We start from the raw sequence: 18,825 nt of genomic DNA on the forward strand, positions 1-18,825 counted from the left end.
GTAACTTTATGGTTTGAAACAATCACCGAGACAATGGTATAAGAGGTTTGATTCATTCATGGTTGGACATGGTTACTTTAGAAGCAGTTATGATAATTATGTTTATTTTTAAAAGACATCTGATATGTCATATATATACTTGTTACAGTATGTTGACGACATGTTAATTGCTGCAAGAGATAAGTCTCTTGTTAAAAAGTTAAAGGCCTAACTGATAAACTCAATTTTCATTCCTTTTAGTGATATTTGTTACATTTCTATGCGGTTTTTGTTACATTTCAATCCTTTTTCTTGGGTTTACACCCCTTTCGAGGGAAGCATGCGTTTGTTCATGTTTTTATAGGTTCTCCACCTTTTTTCGAGCAAAGGATTATTAAGGATGATGCTCCCTAACCTCCGGAGGTTTTGAGGAAGAATGAATCAAAGCCGAGGAAGAATTGAGGGAAGAGGTGAAAAAGAAATCCAACCCGAGTAAAGCAAGAAGCATCGATCATGGAAGGATGGAGATCAGCACATCCACAATATGGTGGATCTTATAATGCAATATTAAAATTGGGTTCATTAGTTTCGAATCGACTGGTAACATGAGATTCAAATGAGTGAGAGTTGAACGATCGATTGTTCCATTTGAAACGACCACACATCTCAGTCTCCACTCATCAAGCAGCAGTAGACACATTAAGAATGCAGCCACACGGTTTTGAACCCGCGACTTGGAGCGCACAGCGTAGAGCTCCAAACTATCTGAGCTACCATTTGTTGATAATGCATCTTCGCCCAAGCATTATATAATCGTCCCAGGCCCTATTTCCTTCGAATAAACCTTCAAGAGGTTGACAACAGCAAGTAAAAACAGGAAGGGGCAGTAGCATTTTTGCTTTTCTTTTTCCTCTTTTCCCACTTCACTCTTATAAACCCTAACTTCTTTCCCAAATTTTTCTTGTGTTAATTTTAATTTCTTCAAACAAACTTTATTTTATAGTTTATCTTTGTTAATTATATTTAGTTATTAGCTTTTGTTGGTAAATATTTTAAGCTTTCAAGCCATAATCATAGAGATTGAGAGTTGGAATTTTGTGGGTTTTTATATCTTTGTTCTTTAATTAATTCCATCTTTTGTAAGTATTTTCCAATACTTCTCTTTAGTGATTATTGATAGTTTATTCTCTTTTTTATGATTATTTGTGGTTTTCACCATTTTTGTTTAGTAGCTTTGTTATTTTTGTACTTGTGTTTATTTGACATTTAATATTTTAATATATCACGTATAGTGATGTCTTTAATTATTAGAATGAGTGAGTAGTTTTCTAGGGTTGGGGTTAACTCAACCCTTGTGATGGCTTGATGATGATGAAACTCTAGTTGATTTTGGGTTGATTAAATGCTTAGATGAGGGGTTATTCTACCCATTGGTCAAGGATTGTTATGGTTGCTTTTAATATACCAATGAGAGTTGGATTTTAGGTAGTCTAATCTTTGATCAATGGATAGAATCGAGTGTGAGGGATCAATGAGGATTGAACCTTGCACCCACCCTCTCATCTTAGGGCTTTATCCTTCATCTACGAGAGAAGAGAAGGATGAGCAAGTAGCGGACAATTTATAGTCTGAGCCCTTCATCTTCACTCACGAGAGTGAGGATGGTGAAGAGCTTGGAGGCAATCCCAAGCCCGATCAAGGATCGGATTGCTCTCCTTAGCGCGATTCGCTACCTTTTAATTACCCTTAAAAAGCTAGTGTATCACCATTGAATAATCACCATGAATGAGTTAACTTGACCCACTGTTTATCGTTAATTGTTAACACTTAATTTTTTTTCATATCTTTTTGTATTGTTTTTAACAATCCCTTTTATATCCGACTAATACACAAAGAAAATAGCATACCCTTGCTCCTTGTGTTCGACCCGTATGTGCTACCACACTGTGCACTTGCGGTAACTCACTCATTTAGATAAATTTATATGAACACACACTTAGAAGTGAATTGATATGAAGGATTTAGGTCCTGCATTGAAAATTCTTGGAATGGAGATCTAAAGGGACCGTCAAGATGGTAGACTTTTTCTATCACAGAGACAATATGTTATGAAGATACTTTAAAGGTTTGGAATGCAAGATTGCAAAGCTGTTAGTACTCCGCTTGCTGCCCATCTTAAGTCGTAATCTGAAAAATGTCCTGTCACTGAGGAAGACAAGAGATGCATGTCAAATGTTCCTTACTCCAAGGCAGTGGGAAGTCTTATGTATGCGATGGTATGTACTAGACCTGATTAAGCATATGCTATGAGCGTCGTTAGCAGGTTCATGCACAATCCAGGCAAGGCACATTGGGAAGCCGTTAAATTGATCCTTTGTTACTTGAAGGGTTCTCCAGAAATTAGTTTGGTATTTTATCAACATAGAGTTGATCCCGGAGGTGTAGTTGGGTATGTCGATGCTGACTACGGTGGTGATTTTGATCGGAGAAGGTGACTTTCAGCTTATATTTTAACACTTGTGGTTCTGCTATCAGTTGGTATTCTTCACTTCAAGCCATTGCAGCTTTGTCTACGACTGAAGCAGAGTATATTGCTGCCACTGAAGGAATGAAAGAAGCTATATGGCTCCGAGGTTTGATAAGAGAACTTAGGTTGCAACAGATATTTTTGTTGTATTTGTGACAGTTAGAGTGTTGTTCATTTAACCAAAAAAGCAAGTATCACTCAAAAACCAAGCATATTGAAATAAAGCATCACTTTATCTGAGACATTGTTGCTATAGGAGATCTTATTGTTTAGAAGATTCATACAACTAAAAATCCTGCAGATATGTTGACCAAGCCACTTCCAGCAGCTAAGTTCGTTCCTTGTTTAAACTTAGCTGGTATCATACACATTTAAACAAAGCTTCATGACAAGATAATACTCTCAATTAAAGGCGAGTCAAGGGGGAGATTTGTGAGGTTGTCTCACCTTTTTACCATTACATCCACCCATTGCCATAAAATACATTCTTATTTTTAGTTAAGTTGATGCAAACCATGTAGTTTGTTTTTAGAACATCTAAATTATTATCGAGCATTAGTGACTATCTAATAATCACCATCCTTTATTTAGATTAAAGCACATTATAAATTCAGTAGTTTCCTTCATTGTAATATCATCATTAATAAACAAATAATTTTATTTCTCATCCATTCTCTATTACAAATTTGGGTTCAAATTTTACTATTATTATTTTATTTCTCATAATCTCTAATTAAATTTATCACACTTTCACGCTCTGATTTCCATACATAAACCTATTGCTTTAAGTATAAATAGCCCCCTTCATTGTAAACATTAAAAAAAAATCACGTCGTGGACTTTCTTTCAATAAAGTTTTATTTTAATTCCTTTAATTATTTTCTTTATTATTTTATTTGGCTCCACCTCATATAAGTCTGTATATTGATTGTAGGTTATAGGGGTGAAACCAGATGAGATTGATTGAAAATTAAATTAGAATTATAGATTTAAATTTGTTTATATATGTTTATGTATTAGATATTGGTCTGAATTGCACGCTGTTTATTCACGTGCCGATAGCGCATAAATTTATAATGCTTATTCAACTTTACAAAACTCCTTAGAATAGACTTTGGATAATATAGGAATAAAAACTTTGATTTATGTGGGATTGAAGTTTGATTTATGGTTTTATTTTTTTTAAAACCAACTCACACCAAATAATTTAATTCGAAATTTGATTTTTCAATTCAAATTCAAACATTTTGGGTTACGATCCAAATCAAATTAAACCGAATTTATTTCAATTTAAACTTTTTGAGTACAATATAAATTAAATTTACTACTTAAAAATAAATCTAAACTGCAAGTTGAATTAGAAAATCAAAATAATTAATCAAAAAATTAAAGTTATACTAGCAAAAGTAAGGATGAAAAATAAAACTTAATTTTTTGTTAAATGATTATTTTGTTTAATAGACTCAAACCTAGTCAAAATTAAAATATTTTGGTTTGGAAATTAAATCCAAATTCAAACCAAATTATGAATCGTCCAAACCATATTTCTTATTCGATTTGAATTGATTGAATTTAAGATTTTTAACTTAATAGCTTTAACCCTAACATTATGGTTTTGGATAGATAATATTTTTCTTGTACTGTGTTTTTCAATGATGATATTAGACATGAGTTTCTTTCTATGGATTCATTTTAGAATTTTAGAAATTTAAAATTTTTTAGAATTTTTTTGTTCACTTATTCCATAATTTTAATTAAAATTTTAAAAAATTATTATATATTGGAAAAATTACTTAGAATAATCCAACCTTTTTATGATTTTCCTACAATAATCTCACCTGTTGATTAATCATGAATAATCCCAACTTTAAGGGGTATTTGCCTAGAGTAAACTTGGGTAACCCAATGACTTGTTATTGTAGGTAATTGACCAAAAAAAATAAATTTAAAATAAATTTAAAATTAGAGAAAAATTTTCAAAATTTACTTCAAAAATTTTACATAATAAAAAATCATAATTTTTTTTTTGAACAATTTTTAAATATTTTTTTTGACATTTTATTTAAATTTATCTTTTTTTAAAAAAAATAAAACATGCTATAGCAAGGTATCCGGTCACCGGGTTTACTCTAGAAAAATACCCCTTAAAGTTGGGATTATTCATAGTTAATCAATAAGTGGGATTATTGTAGGAAAATCATGAATAGATTAGATTATTCTAGATAATTTTTCTTTCATTTTAGATGCGGTCATTGTTTCTATTACTTATTTAGTTCAATTATTGAATAACTTTGAAAAATAAAATTTTAAAAATCCTAACCCAACTCCGACGCTAAACTGCCGACAACCATACCAGCCCACCCCTCCCCTGGGCTATTGCAACCCAAGTGCTACCCCTCTCCCCATACTGCCACCCACAATCCTAGCCACACCCCTACCAAATACCACGGATTAGAAGCTATCCCAATTCCCAGCCAACGTAACAAAAGACAGTTGAATATCATGTCCGCGGCAATCTCGGCCAATCTTTGTTGGAAAATATATAATTAAAGAGAGATTGACTTAACGTATATATAAATTTGATGAACTATTCATATTACCAATTAATTTTAGGATATAATCTAATCGGAAATATGCGTAGACTCATTGGTGATGCTATATGGGGGATATGAGGAGGCTCAGCCCCTTTTGCCGAAAAATGAAATCCTTGCTTTGACACCTACTAATATGATATATAGTCTAAAGAATGCAAAAATATAATAAAATTTATTATTGCTCAATGGTAAGTGTAGCACGTTTGTAATATAAGGTTAAGAGAACAAATTCTAATTTAAATTATTATTTTTTATAGACTAATATATTATAATGTCATTACTCTTTATTTTTTATAATTTCACATTTATCCTTTTTAGTATGTTTGTTTATATTATTACTATTTTAATTTTAATAGTGTTTTTTGAGACTTATCAGGTAAATATATAAAGTTAAAAAACGCTTGATTTGTTTTAATAGGGATAATTTTAGAAAAATTCAATTTCCTTTGTAAAATACAATTTTTACTATGATTTAAGTTCATTTCAATCTATATAATTTTAAAATTTTTATAATTTAACTAATTTTTATATAATAAATAATTTACTAATATATCCACAATTAACCCTCTAATCCAAAATCCTAACTTCCTCAACTCATGTGCTTTATTTACAAACCCAATAAGGCAATAACACGTTAATATCCAAGCGAAGTCATCCAATTGATGCAATTTATTCGACTCCTTAAGTCACCATACAAATATTAACTCCAAACGAATACATATTTTACAATGACTTAATATATTTTCTTTAATAAAAAATTTACTCTAACGAATGAGGGTAAAAAATTAAAGAAAAATGATACATAAATTTTAAGCTAAATATAAGAAAAAATCTTATATAATTACTATGTAATTCATTATTGTTTTTGCTTTGAAAACATAAGATTTAATTATATTTTATTACTTTATTATTAATTCTTTTTTGGAAATTTAAAATAATTATAAAAAATATTAACTATTCTCAATTTTCTATACTAGATGCTTTTGAAAACCTAAAATTATTAATAATAAATACAATTTATTAACTTTTATGTACAGCCCTAAAGACTGTAAATATTATTAACCAAAATTAGATTAAAACTTATCAAAAAGATGACTTATATAATTATTGAAATGAAGATCGTTACAATTGTTGATATTTGATAACAACACCAAACATAATAATTTGTATTATTTGAAACAAAAAATTAAAATTAAGACTTATTATTGGACGATCTTTTTATCCAATATTTATGTTGAAATGCAATACCAGCTCACCATCGTCTTGAAACTTATCTTTAAACGGGGTATAATAGTAATTTCCTTGCTACTCTTTAATTAATATAATAATAATAATAAATAATATATATTTACAATTCAAAAAAATATATATATATATAATATATATTTATTCATAACAAACAAAGTAGAATATGGTCCACTATTTTAGGGGGACCACAATGAAGCATTAGTCTTTGATTTTTCATACTTTCATTTCACACTCTAGATATATTTTTGATAAAAAACATTTTCTTTTATCCTTTTTAATATCATTTTTAAAGAAAAATTGAAAAACATCTAATTTTAACCTTTAAGTGATTGATTTTAATGATTCCACCCATATAATTTCAATATTTATTTTTAAATATATTTTTTTTTTGCAAATAAGGATAATTTTGAGGTGCAACCGTCTAGGGTCTAACTCATGAAGGATCCCAAACAGTGTCGTTTCCGACAATTATTGAGCCCTAGACGAAAACTAAAAGGGGTCCTTGTATAAGTAAAGTTTCATTTTTTTTCTTCAACTATGCATCATATAATTTCTCTTTTTTCCATCGCACCAATGTAAAATAAATGTACAAATTAAGATCATATAATGATAAGGTACAAAAATAAAATTAAAAAGTAAACTTTTAATAATAAGGATTAAACTCATTTTGGACCCCTTCATGAGTTGGGCCTTGAGCGGTTGCATTTTAAAACTACTCCAGGAACGGCCCTGATCCCAAATTGAGTTAATTCTTATAATTAAAAATCCGTATGAATACTGAACTATATAGCTGAAGAAAAAGTAACCGAAATTTTATTTATATAAAGACTCTTTTTTATTTTTCGCCTAAAAACCAAAAATTATAATTACGATATTGATTACATTCAAACTATTATTAAAATATAATTAAAAAGGGGGGAGAAGATGGGGTAACATTTCAAAAGTGAAAAGAAGAACTTGGGTGTTAACTTGTTAAGGGTGGTGAAAGGGCTTGAGTGGGATTACGAAGGTGAAAAACATCTTTAATTTATTTTGGGTTTGACTAGTGAATCTGTACTGATAGAGGAGAAAGATTTTAATCCTTCTTCTAAGTAGTGAGTAGTGACAAGTGAGAATCAAATATTTTTCACATGTAAAAGGAAATTTTTGTTAAATTTTTTTTGAAATTATCTGATAGAGAAATTTAAAAAGTAGATACAATGATATTTAATAAAAAGTAAAAAAAATGTGTGAATTATATGAAATTTAAATAGAAAACTTATATTAATAATTCAACCTTTTACTCATTTGTTGTGAATAATCTAATCTTTGGATTATTTTCTAATAATCTAATCTTTATTATATATTTGCCAACAACATACCAAATTACTAATAATAGGTAAAAATTGATTATGGATTATTTATAGCGGACCAGTAAAAAGTTAGATTATTAATGTGTATTTTTTCAATTTAAATTAATTATGTGTACTGGGAGTAAAGAAAGAAAATGATTTTCAAAATAAAATAATGTATGTTTAGGAATCATAATTTCATTTAAAAATTTGGAATTGGCTTAAATTTATTGTTTGGCAAATCAAAAATTTTTAAATTTGGATTTGGATCAAATTCCACCGAAAATGATTACCAAACCTTGTCATTTTCAAATTCTTCATTTTGTGATTTCATAATTGAAATTCATAATTTAAAATGAAATACTTGTTCCAAACAATATATAAGGTAAATTTAATAATAAGATTAAAAAATATATAAGAAATTTGATTTGAACATTTTAATTTAAATTAATAAAATTCTCTGGTTTCTTCTCCTTGGGTTTCTTCTGCGAAATTTATGCAAAACTCCATTTATTTAGGCATTAACCCATCTATTCATCTCTATTCATTGTTTCTCTCTCTAAAAGTTCTTTTCTCTCTCTTCATATTCTCCTCTTCCTCTCTCACGTTTCTGCTTCTTTTCTACGAAATCTTTGCTACATTGTTTAATGATCCGAATATTCACATTCTTCTCTAAATTTTCATATTTTTTGGTTGCAATTACAAATTTATAGCATCCTTGGTGAGTTCCTTAAATCCTTGGACCTTGATTATTGCTCGAAAATGTTTATATAAATATCAAATTCTTGATTTTAATCAGTTTTTAATTTTTGAGATACATTCATTTTTCCTCTTACGTATTATACCATTTTGATCAAGAAATTATAGGTGAAAACATAATCTTTTTCTGGGTTTAGTTTGTTGTAGTTAAATTTTTGTTGGGAATTTTCTATCCGTTTCTAAATTCTAATTACTATCCTTGTAAAAAAGCCAATACACGTTCATTTAGTTTGCGTGATTGTGTGATTGTGTGATTATGTGTTGGGTGAATTGTATCTTATAAGTATTGATTCCTTTTTAGTTTTTTTTTTCTGTATTTATAAGTATTTGTTTTCATAATCCTTCATCTTCCCAGAAATTAAAATGCAAATTATACTTCTTTTTGATTTTGTTGATTATCGTGACTCATTAAATTAAAAAATATATGAATTTATTTAAATGAGTATTTTCTGATGAGTGAAATTACCTATACATTATCTACCCTTTTAAAAAGTAAAGTTAGGGTAGAAGTTGATTCAGATTTGAGGTTCTGGATAAAATTTTTTTGACAATTTTATGCCTGTTGAGTATGGAAGTAAATCATTCTTTTCTGGGTGATTCCCTTATCTGGAATTTTCTTGTGGCGTATGTATTTAGATTTGGGGGTAGGCTAGATCAATCCAAACCCTAATAAGTGTGAAAGGAAAAACTTTCGACCACTAGACTAACCTGTGATTCTCATTTTCTTGTGCTATATTATTTGATTTCTTATGAACAATTTTATGGCTGTTGGGTGTTGAAGTATTTACAGTGACTTTTATCTGTTGTTATGTGCAGGTGTCCCACATGGGAAAGATTAGAAGTAAATGGAAATGAAACTTGTTCAGTGGATTATTTTTATTTCTCTTAAGTGAACATATTTTGTGCTTAAGCAATTTTTTTGTTTTTCTGCTGGTGGGTTTTAGATGGTACCAGTTGAATGCAGGAGCTTGTAGCGGTTGAAATTAAGCATGTTGATAGAATTTTCATGGGATTTTGTAAATCTATACTATTTGGAGCGAGTCTTCAACAATAATTTTCATCTTGTGATGCCATTGAACACTAATAAATATTTTCAAGCAACTGACAAAGACTTTGTTACTAAAGAAACCAATGTTTGGAGGTTGTTAGAGGTCCATTGAAAGTTTTGGTCTGACCGCTTTCGAAATCTTAAATAATGGAGAGGTTTGTTTCTTTTTTGTGTGGGAATCATAGCATTTTTCTTTGCTTTATCATGTGCACTTTTTATTTATTTGAAGTTATAGCTGATGTCTGCTACCAAGAGTCAATTAAAAAGCAACATGATAATGGAATTTATGTTTGTATGTACGTCTTTGTTAATATAGAACTCATATATATTCAAAGGAAGAGTTAACATTGAGAAAAGACGAGAGAAATTAGGAAAGTCATTTGAGATGCACCAATTACTAGTGTTTTATTTCTCAATTGTTTACACATGGTGCAGATATAAATTTTTGAAGGAGCTTGGAGATGGAACTTGTGGCACTGTATATAAGGCTGTCAATAAGGAGAATAATGAGATCGTAAGACATCCTTAGAATTCTCTCATGATAGTATCATTATTTTTTCATGTAACACAAGAAATTGAATGTCTTGTGTTTATGCTTGTGTGTGAGGAATATATCCTGTCTTCTTTAATTTAATCATTGTCTCCCACGGGATAATTATGTACTTATGTTTCCTACGAGCTAATAATCAGATTTTAGTACTTTCTATTGGGCATTTGTTTTTTTTATATGAGCGGGATATACAAAGTATGATGATGATGAAAGTGTTTTTTTATTGGGGGAAACATGCTTCATGAGACTGATTGCTTGATTTTGGTCACAGGTTGCTGTCAAGAAAATGAAGAGAAAGTTCTATTTCTGGGAAGAATGTGTAAATTTGAGAGAAGTGAAGGTAGTTCGTCTTAACTTTATTATGGTTTGATTTGATAATTAAAATATTGGAGATTCGTGTTTGTGGCAAGTTATGCATGATATGCTGACAAGTGACAACTTATCTATCTACTCCTTCCACAGTCCCTCCGTAGGTTAAGTCATCCCAACATTATAAAGCTGAAGGAAGTTGTTAGAGAAAACAATGAACTGTTCTTCATTTTTGAATATATGGTAAGTTTCTATGTTATTTGATTCTTTTGCCACATAATGTTGTGTATACTGTATATTTCTTTTAAGTTAGCATTACATGTTAATTACCACTGTACCTCTTGATATTTTGGCTTGAAAACAATAAAAATGTAAGAGGTGGGTTTTAGCAGTGAGGAGAATTTTAGAATGAAGCCTAGTCCAATGTGTTGGCAGTTTTCTGTTGTAGGTAGAGGCTATTTCAGCTAAGTTTTTTATACTTCCCTCGTGTGAATGTCTACTTTAATTCATGGAGCTATACAAGTGAAGAGTCCTGAATCATTTAAATTTTAAATGTGTATTCTCTAAGCTGTGTTTATTACTTTTGTACATCATATAGCTAGAAGGGTCCTTGATGTTAATGTTTTTTTTTTTTCTTTTTTTTTTTTCATTTTTCATCATATCCTTGATGTATATTCATCTTTCAATCACAAAAAACGATTGAAAAAGAGAGATGATCAATGATTGGAAACCTAAGATCGGGTCATGGAGAAAGCAGGGTGGACTACTGGATGAGGATTATGAATTTTGCTTTAGACTTGTTACTAGTCTAGTCATAGAATGCCTATTTGTTTCACCTGAATTATGTTTTTAAATGCATACGACAGAATATGTGACAGTTAGTTCACCACAACTTGATTCCTTATGGAGTTGGCAATGATAGCTTTTGTTATTTTAGGAATATAATCTGTATCAAATAATGAAGGAGCGGCAGATGCCATTTTCCGAAGAAGAGATACGAAATTTTTTGACTCAAGTTTTTCAAGGACTTGCACACATGCATAGGAATGGATACTTTCATCGGGATCTAAAACCTGGTATCATGTTTATCAGCCTTCTGATGCCAGCTAATGATGATCTATTTAGTGTTCATACTTTTTTTGGTCCTTTTAATGTTTCTGCCTTTGCAACCTAAATTTTGATATTTGTGGTTTATTTAAAAGAGAATCTACTGGTGACCAATGATGTGATCAAGATTGCTGATTTTGGACTTGTTAGAGAAGTTTTATCAATGCCCCCTTATACAGACTATGTTTCAACTCGTTGGTAAGTTTTTGGTTTTCTCCTCTATGGTCGTGTCTGTCGTTTCTTGAAACATGTGACCAGTAATAGTTATCATGTACTCCTAGTATCCTTATGAAAATGCTACACTTTATATTTATCATCCATCTCTTTATCAACCTTTCCTTTTATGGAAATGTCCCCATTCCTTTTTTAATTTTCATCAAAACATTTCTTCTCATTTTCTCTCTCTTTAAGTACTATACACATTTAATGTCCACATCACTTTCTTAATCTTTTTGCCATTTGCAGTGTAGCAATTTCTTGAGGATTGAGGCAGTATTATGTATCTGCCTCTGCCATGATTAGCGTGAGACATATAATTGTTCACTATATCTCATATGGTTATATGTTGTCTGACAGGTATAGGGCCCCTGAAGTTTTGTTAAAGTCATCTACCTATACTCCTGCAATTGGTTCGTTTTCTTGAATTTCTCTTTCACCCTAAGCATTTTTTACTCTATTCCTTCTAATTATCAATAAGATGAGTTTTTCTGATGTATTTCATGTATAATTGTTGTCTGCCTCTTTTTTTCGTGGAAGTCCCAGTTCTATGGAGTCAAAATTATTTAGACAAGGGAACACCTTATTCTAGAATAATGACTAAATTTTGAAAATTTGATTGACTTATTGCTTCAAAATGCTCTAAAAGTTTTGTACATTGCAATTTGCCGAACCATCTTTCGACAATTCCTTTTTTTCTGGATCAGGTTTTTTCTTGTAAGGTACTAATTGAGGATTGCAAAATGGGCTGGTGGGTGCGGATACCCCTTTCCAATACCCATACCCACCTAAAATTTTCTTATGCACCACCTACCCATTACCCATGGTGGGTAGAATTTTCTTACCCACACACCTAGATACGTGTTCAAACACCTTTGCATCCACTATGCCAACTTGGTATATCCATCACTGTTATACCCATCGTATACTCAGTTACTCACCTCATATGTACTCATTTTTTGTGTAATATCAGCCCTATACAATCATCATTCCTTATAAATTTTTTGGTATTTCTAGTTTTATCTAAAACATGAAATTTTATCAAGATAAAATTCATATTTATGGTTCAAAATTCCTCATATCACATTAAAATAAATTTAACCTTTATATTGCAGAAAACAATTTATTGATATCTCAAAAATATTAAGGTACTGTTTAGTAGACTATTGTTTTAAAAAATTATTTTAATTTTTTGTTATGTAAATTAAAAATGTATAAAACACTATAAATTAGTATATTACGGATGAGAGCTGAGTGAGTATTGGGCAGACTGGTGGGTATGGGGAGTTGTGTAGGTGGGTACTTTGGGGGAGGCAAGACCTCATACCCACCTCCTGCACACTACCATGTGAGTTGGGACTTTCTTACCCATACCAACCCCTTTAAAGTCATACCCACACCTGCAGATGCGGTGCGTAACCCATGAAATTATTCTAGCTTGCCATCTCTACTACTGAATAAGTAAATTGTTTTTGCAGATATGTGGGCAATTGGTGCAATACTTGCTGAACTTTACACCTTGTGTCCAATTTTTCCTGGAGAAAGGTAGCCTTTTCTAATCCTAGTTGATGAAAAGAAAAATTGGTTTTAAGACTTCCTTTAATTGATTTTGTGCCCAATAATTGGTTTACTTTATTTTTTTCCTTATAAACCTAATAAATTTCTAGGTAACGGTTTATCTTCCTGCCCCTTGCTTCTAGGCGTCTTGAGAGCTTGGGAAGGGTACTTATACTTGCATATTTAGTAAAGCAATTGTAAAATGTTTGCCAGCAAGGTGTATACTAAGTCATAGAAAGGTGGCTTGCACCATTGCTTGGGAACATAACTTGTATTTCTGTTTTTCACAGAAAAAGAGGTAGAGGGAGACTGGAGAAAGATAGAAAACTGAACTTTTATGACTGACATCTCCTTTGCTGAATCTCTTTGGCATGCAGAGGCTACTTGAATGATTTTATTTTATGCTAACGGCACGAGTCAGTTTGTAGATTGTACTTTTATGAGCGATATCTCATAGTATGAGCCATTTTAACTACAGTTTTCTCTTTTAAAAGAATGATTCATCCTAGTATTTGTGAAAACTACTATTTCACTGTCACATGGAAGATTATGCTGTATGCAATAAGCGTAACCAGTACTCAGATGTTTTTTTTCTTTTTTAACAAATCAGTAGACACTTGTTTTGAAGTTTATCTATACCTTTAGGGATTTTGATTAGTTTTGTTATCCGATGTTGGTCTGCTGACATACTTTCTCTAACAGTGAAACAGATCAGCTGTACAAAATATGCTGTGTACTTGGTGCTGCTGATTGGACTGTGTTTCCTGAAGCAACGAACATCACACAATTAATCAATATAAGTTCTTCAAAGGTGAGATCTGTTCCTACTATCAACCCAACAGTCTGCTGCTGCTTTATTTATCAACAATGGGTTTTCTGGACTTCTGCAGATGATGCCTGTAAATCTTTCAGAAATCATCCCGAATGCTAGTTGGGAAGCTCTTGATCTCATCGGCGTATGTATTCTTTGTGTAAATACTTTATCTTGTCAACTGGTTGTCTATGGTATACTGCTGTTTGGTTATTGTTTCTACGAAAGGCACTTATTTATTTTTCATACTTGCTTTATCGTGTCAACTGTTTGTTTATAGTATACTGCTGTTTGGTTATTGTTTCAACAAAAGGCACTTATTTATTTTTTGTACTTGCCAGCGCCTATGTTCTTGGGATCCACTTAAAAGGCCAACAGCAGAACAAGCCCTACAGCATCCATTTTTCCATGTATGTGATGATGCACCTTAAATCTATTAGATGTTCTTTGATTTAAGTTATTGTTGATGGATAACATAGGATGAAATTTAGCAGGCTGCTTCCCGGGTGCCTCGTCCAATGCATGATCCTTTTCAAAATACGTCAGAGTATACGAGTAAGCTGTGACCTTTTGCTTCTACGAGCTATTTGACCTGCTTTTCCCTAATTTTTATGCTAACTTTGATCTGTTGTTTTTTTTAACAGAGACAAAGCCAAACCTTGAACTAAACTTGTGGGATTTCGACAGCACGTCAGATGATTGTTTCCTTGGCTTGATGTTGGCTGTGAACCCTGGTGTTTCTGGTCTAGGTGATAATCTTGAGATCTATGCCATGTAAAATAATTGATATGAATCTGATAGTGCAGAATGTCGGATTTGGTTGCTGTTGCGATTGGTCAATTCGGTGATGCATTCGATATTTTGCACTATTTTCTTTCTATTAAATGTCATGGCCATGAACGAGTACTAGGTTGCTAAACAGTGAATAGTATGATCCAGACCTTTTATATAAGCCAATCCCATTTGATGGGATTTAGGATCAGCTTTGGGATTTAGGATTGGCTTTGGTATTGATGTTTTGTATTAGCTATGTTGTGCAAGTGTTAATTAAGGCGTCGATAGCAACTGGGAATGTGGGAATGGGATTATCTCTAGAATATTTATAGGTCGCTTTGCTTTGCACTTTTGATTTTGGGTAACTTAAGGCACTTTTGGCTCTTTGGTCTTTTGGTTGGACACAAGTTGTGTGTGGTTGTGGCTCTTTGATAAATGGATAGTTGTCGGGTGACAATTAGTCATTTGACCATCAACTTTGTTTGATTCCATTTCCCCCTAAATTATAACTGTTTTGAGCATCCTTTAGAAATTTGTTGATTCATGTTCAAGTTTAAGATATCGAGTTTTCATAGTTCTTCGACCAAATCTTCAAATTCAAACTCCGCCTCTAAAAAAAGAAGCTTAGCGTCTAGGACCTCAACATTTTTCTCCTGGCTCACTTTCAATCTCCGATCTATTGACCTTAAAATGTCTTATGTTTTGCTGTGTACAGAAATGAGACAAAGTGTATCCGGAAGTACACGGCAGGTCAGTGAATTCTAAGATCTGATAATGCTCAATTGTCTTTTATACAAGCTACTGATCTGCTTATCAATAAAAACGTGTTCTGACAGGATGTATTGCTCTACTCCAGTTTACAGGATCATCCCAAGCAGTCAGGTAATTTTTCTGTTGCCTTTAAATTGTTCAACTTTGAGATTTTTCTTTCCAAGTTATGGTAAATATTCCTAGTTGTTTTTTAGGGTTGGGTACATAATCACAGTTTTGTAGATATACAATAGTCAAAAGTAAACTAAAGGTTGTATAAGCAAGAATTTTGAATCACCCTTTCCATCCATCCACCATGTATGAAGATTAACTAGATTTGCATGATGGAAGGAAAGATTTATCAGATTTGGTCTATGCAAAATTGCGTATGACCCTAATAACAACCTCATTTTGTAGCATTTTGTATCATTTTGTATACCGTAAGTTGGATATATCTTAAATAGGTAGAATTAGGAATTGATTAGACATTATTCGCTTCCTAAAGTCCTGGACGGAACAGAGAACTGACATCTCTCTCTTTAATCCAGTTTTCTGGTCGCTTTTCTCACCTTGCCGAAATGGGGTAACGCCTCCGGTTGATCCCTCCTTATCGCTCTCTTTCAGGTTCGTGGCTTAACTTGAAATATCGTTTATATACTTTGCCATTTGCCATTGTTCATGTAACTAAACTTTTTGAATCTGAACGAAGTGTTGTTTCACATGTCGCAGCTCGATTACAAATCCCCCAATCTCGGTTCCTCATTCAGGAGGTTTCGGCCTTGCAGGATTGCAGCCAGGTATTTTAGATGGCTCGATGTTGGCCGTTTCTTCCCCCCTCCAGCCGAGTCATTACCTCTGAGTGACTTGATTTTACCAGCCCCGTCAATCAATATGGAGGCAGCATTGAGATGTAATTATTTCATGTAATTTTCTTATTTTTCTTGCTAACACTAACACTCATAATTAATACTCCACTTCTATGTGGTAGAGATGATGGATCACAGTATTTAAGCTAAGAATTTATGAATTTATTTCCCTGTATTTTTTAATTCTCTGGCTATAATTTTCTTATAACTAATTTTGATAGTTAAGGTAAAAGACACTTCTAGTATCCCGCATAAGGTAGGGTTTGGGTTGGGTTTTTTTTTCTGAAAGATGCAGACAAATCATATTTGTTCTCCTCAAGGAGAAAGTAAAAAGGATGCGCACAGTTTAAAAACCCTTCAGCTGATACCTGCGTCCAGTAAAGGTGACCTCAATTTTTTTGTTCAACATACAGATGCTTTATCCATTGATTCATAACATTTTTAATCAATTGCAACACTATTTTTAAAATTTCAAGGAAACTAATTTTCTCCTCAATTCATCTTTGACCTCTTTATTTTCTCTATTATACCAAATAATACATTAATCACAAATTGTTATACAAGATGATTTTATTGGCCATATCTATTAGATGTGTCTCGAAGTTCATCTTCAAGTTATCCTTCCAACTTCAAGTGAACGGGCTAAAAAAGGAAAAAGAAAAAGAAAAAAATTTATATAAGTGAATGTCTTCCATTAAAAATACTTTTCATATACTTATAGTCTCTTTATTATATATAATGCTAATGATAATAGTTAGATTGACGATGATGAATAAATCATATCAATTCTAAAATAGAATATTTTCATTCATATACTCTAGGAAAAATTACCCTGAATAATACGAACTTTCACTGATTTTTCTACAATAATACGAACTTTCAATTAACCATGAATAATACGAACTTTGATACATATCTCCCGCTGGCATACCATTTTACCTGTTACCGGTAAACTTACTCATTCCTTTAAAATTTTTTTTTTGGCTGATAAAACTAAGTAAGAAAAATTACCCTGAATAATACGAACTTTCACTGATTTTCCTACAATAATACGAACTTTCAATTAACTATGAATAAAATACGAATTTTGATACATATTTCCCGCTAGCATAATGAAGAAATGGGAAATTTACCGTTTCTCCAGGTAAAGAACTGGTCAGGTATGCTAGCGGAAAATATGTATCAAAGTTCGTATTATTCATGGTTAATTGAAAGTTCGTATTATTGTAGGAAAATCAGTGAAAGTTCGTATTATTCAGGGTAATTTTTCCTATACTCTATAATCTATCGTTGATGATAAATACATAAATTTTAAAAAATAGTTGATTAAAAATATTCATTTGTATGAATACGTTCAATAGATATACACCCTATTTCTCAACTGCTTTTTCTTTATTTTTTTACTCTAATAATTATAAAAGTATTATTCAATTAAAATAAGTATTTTTATTGTAAAAATACTACAGTTCACTCAAACATAAACAAATATTTGTTCAATTATCAACCTATGTTGTGGTATAACTTCTACTTCTATAACTTCAATATCAACATTTGTTCGATACATTTTACGCTTCCGCTTTAATAATAACTTCTGTTTGTATATCTTCCTTAAGTTTATGAAATTACGTATTTATAATTTTTTTAAACTTTAAAATTTCAATAATTAAAGGTATTTACCTGTGCTATGCATGTGCTTATAAAACTATTTTATAAAAAAAAATATACTATTAATTTAGACATTGTTTTTAAATTAATATAAATGTTATTTTAAACAATTATATATTTATATCTATAAAGTTTTAACATAACAAAAAAAATATCAACTAATTATAATACAAATATCTTCAATTTGTGTTAAGTTTATCAAATAACCTAATATTAATATTTTTGATCAAAAATATTTACTAACCCTTGAAAAGAAGTGATACTTAAAACAAAGGTTACTCATATGCTTACTAAAATTGATCATCATATATCATAACAACATATATTTGATTATTATGACATCCATAACTACACAACATGTCAACATGAAAACACATTAAACATCGTCTTCATCAAATTTCATTTCTCTTTGCTTTCATTTCATCTCCACTCAACTCTTCAAAGTTTGATCTCAATTTATAACCCATATTTTATCCTACATCTACACCCATAAAAGTTATATGAGATAAGATTGCATATTCACATAGCAACGAAACAAAAATCTATATCTTTCTCCAGTTTTATCGCAATTTTTATACTAATTGAAATAATCAATAAACTCAACTCTTAAAACACCATCCACCCTTAAGTATGTGGGATGCACTAAATGAAGACTTGAATTCAATCATATAAATAAGGCAAGTTATGTATGTGACACTAATAAAAAATCTTAAATTTTATCTTTTTATCTTCAG

At 31.1% G+C, this 18,825-nt stretch overlaps 1 protein-coding gene across 5 annotated transcripts; it reads left to right on the forward strand.

Moving 5' to 3' along the window:
- The first annotated feature begins 8,147 nt into the window (after positions 1–8,147).
- LOC130813041 (serine/threonine-protein kinase MHK) lies at positions 8,148–16,623 on the forward strand. 5 transcript variants are annotated; one of them, XM_057678739.1, is made up of 19 exons: positions 8,148–8,400; positions 9,255–9,279; positions 9,383–9,641; positions 9,922–10,000; positions 10,308–10,376; positions 10,499–10,588; positions 11,283–11,421; positions 11,548–11,650; positions 12,029–12,081; positions 13,147–13,213; positions 13,928–14,036; positions 14,116–14,181; positions 14,378–14,446; positions 14,531–14,591; positions 14,681–14,785; positions 15,526–15,560; positions 15,647–15,692; positions 16,109–16,184; positions 16,290–16,623. In XM_057678739.1, the coding sequence occupies exons 3-19, from the start codon at positions 9,634–9,636 to the stop codon at positions 16,417–16,419; spliced, it is 1,305 nt and encodes a 434-aa protein (XP_057534722.1). In that variant the 5' UTR covers positions 8,148–8,400; positions 9,255–9,279; positions 9,383–9,633; the 3' UTR covers positions 16,420–16,623. The 5 variants fall into 5 exon arrangements, with proteins under 5 accessions (XP_057534722.1, XP_057534721.1, XP_057534718.1 ...); XM_057678735.1 differs by having other exon boundaries at positions 8,163–8,400; positions 14,116–14,196; XM_057678738.1 differs by having other exon boundaries at positions 9,255–9,641.
- The last annotated feature ends 2,202 nt before the right edge of the window (positions 16,624–18,825 follow it).

Source organism: Amaranthus tricolor, chromosome 5 (assembly GCF_026212465.1).
Source record: "Amaranthus tricolor cultivar Red isolate AtriRed21 chromosome 5, ASM2621246v1, whole genome shotgun sequence".
Classification (NCBI taxonomy): Eukaryota; Viridiplantae; Streptophyta; class Magnoliopsida; order Caryophyllales; family Amaranthaceae; genus Amaranthus; species Amaranthus tricolor.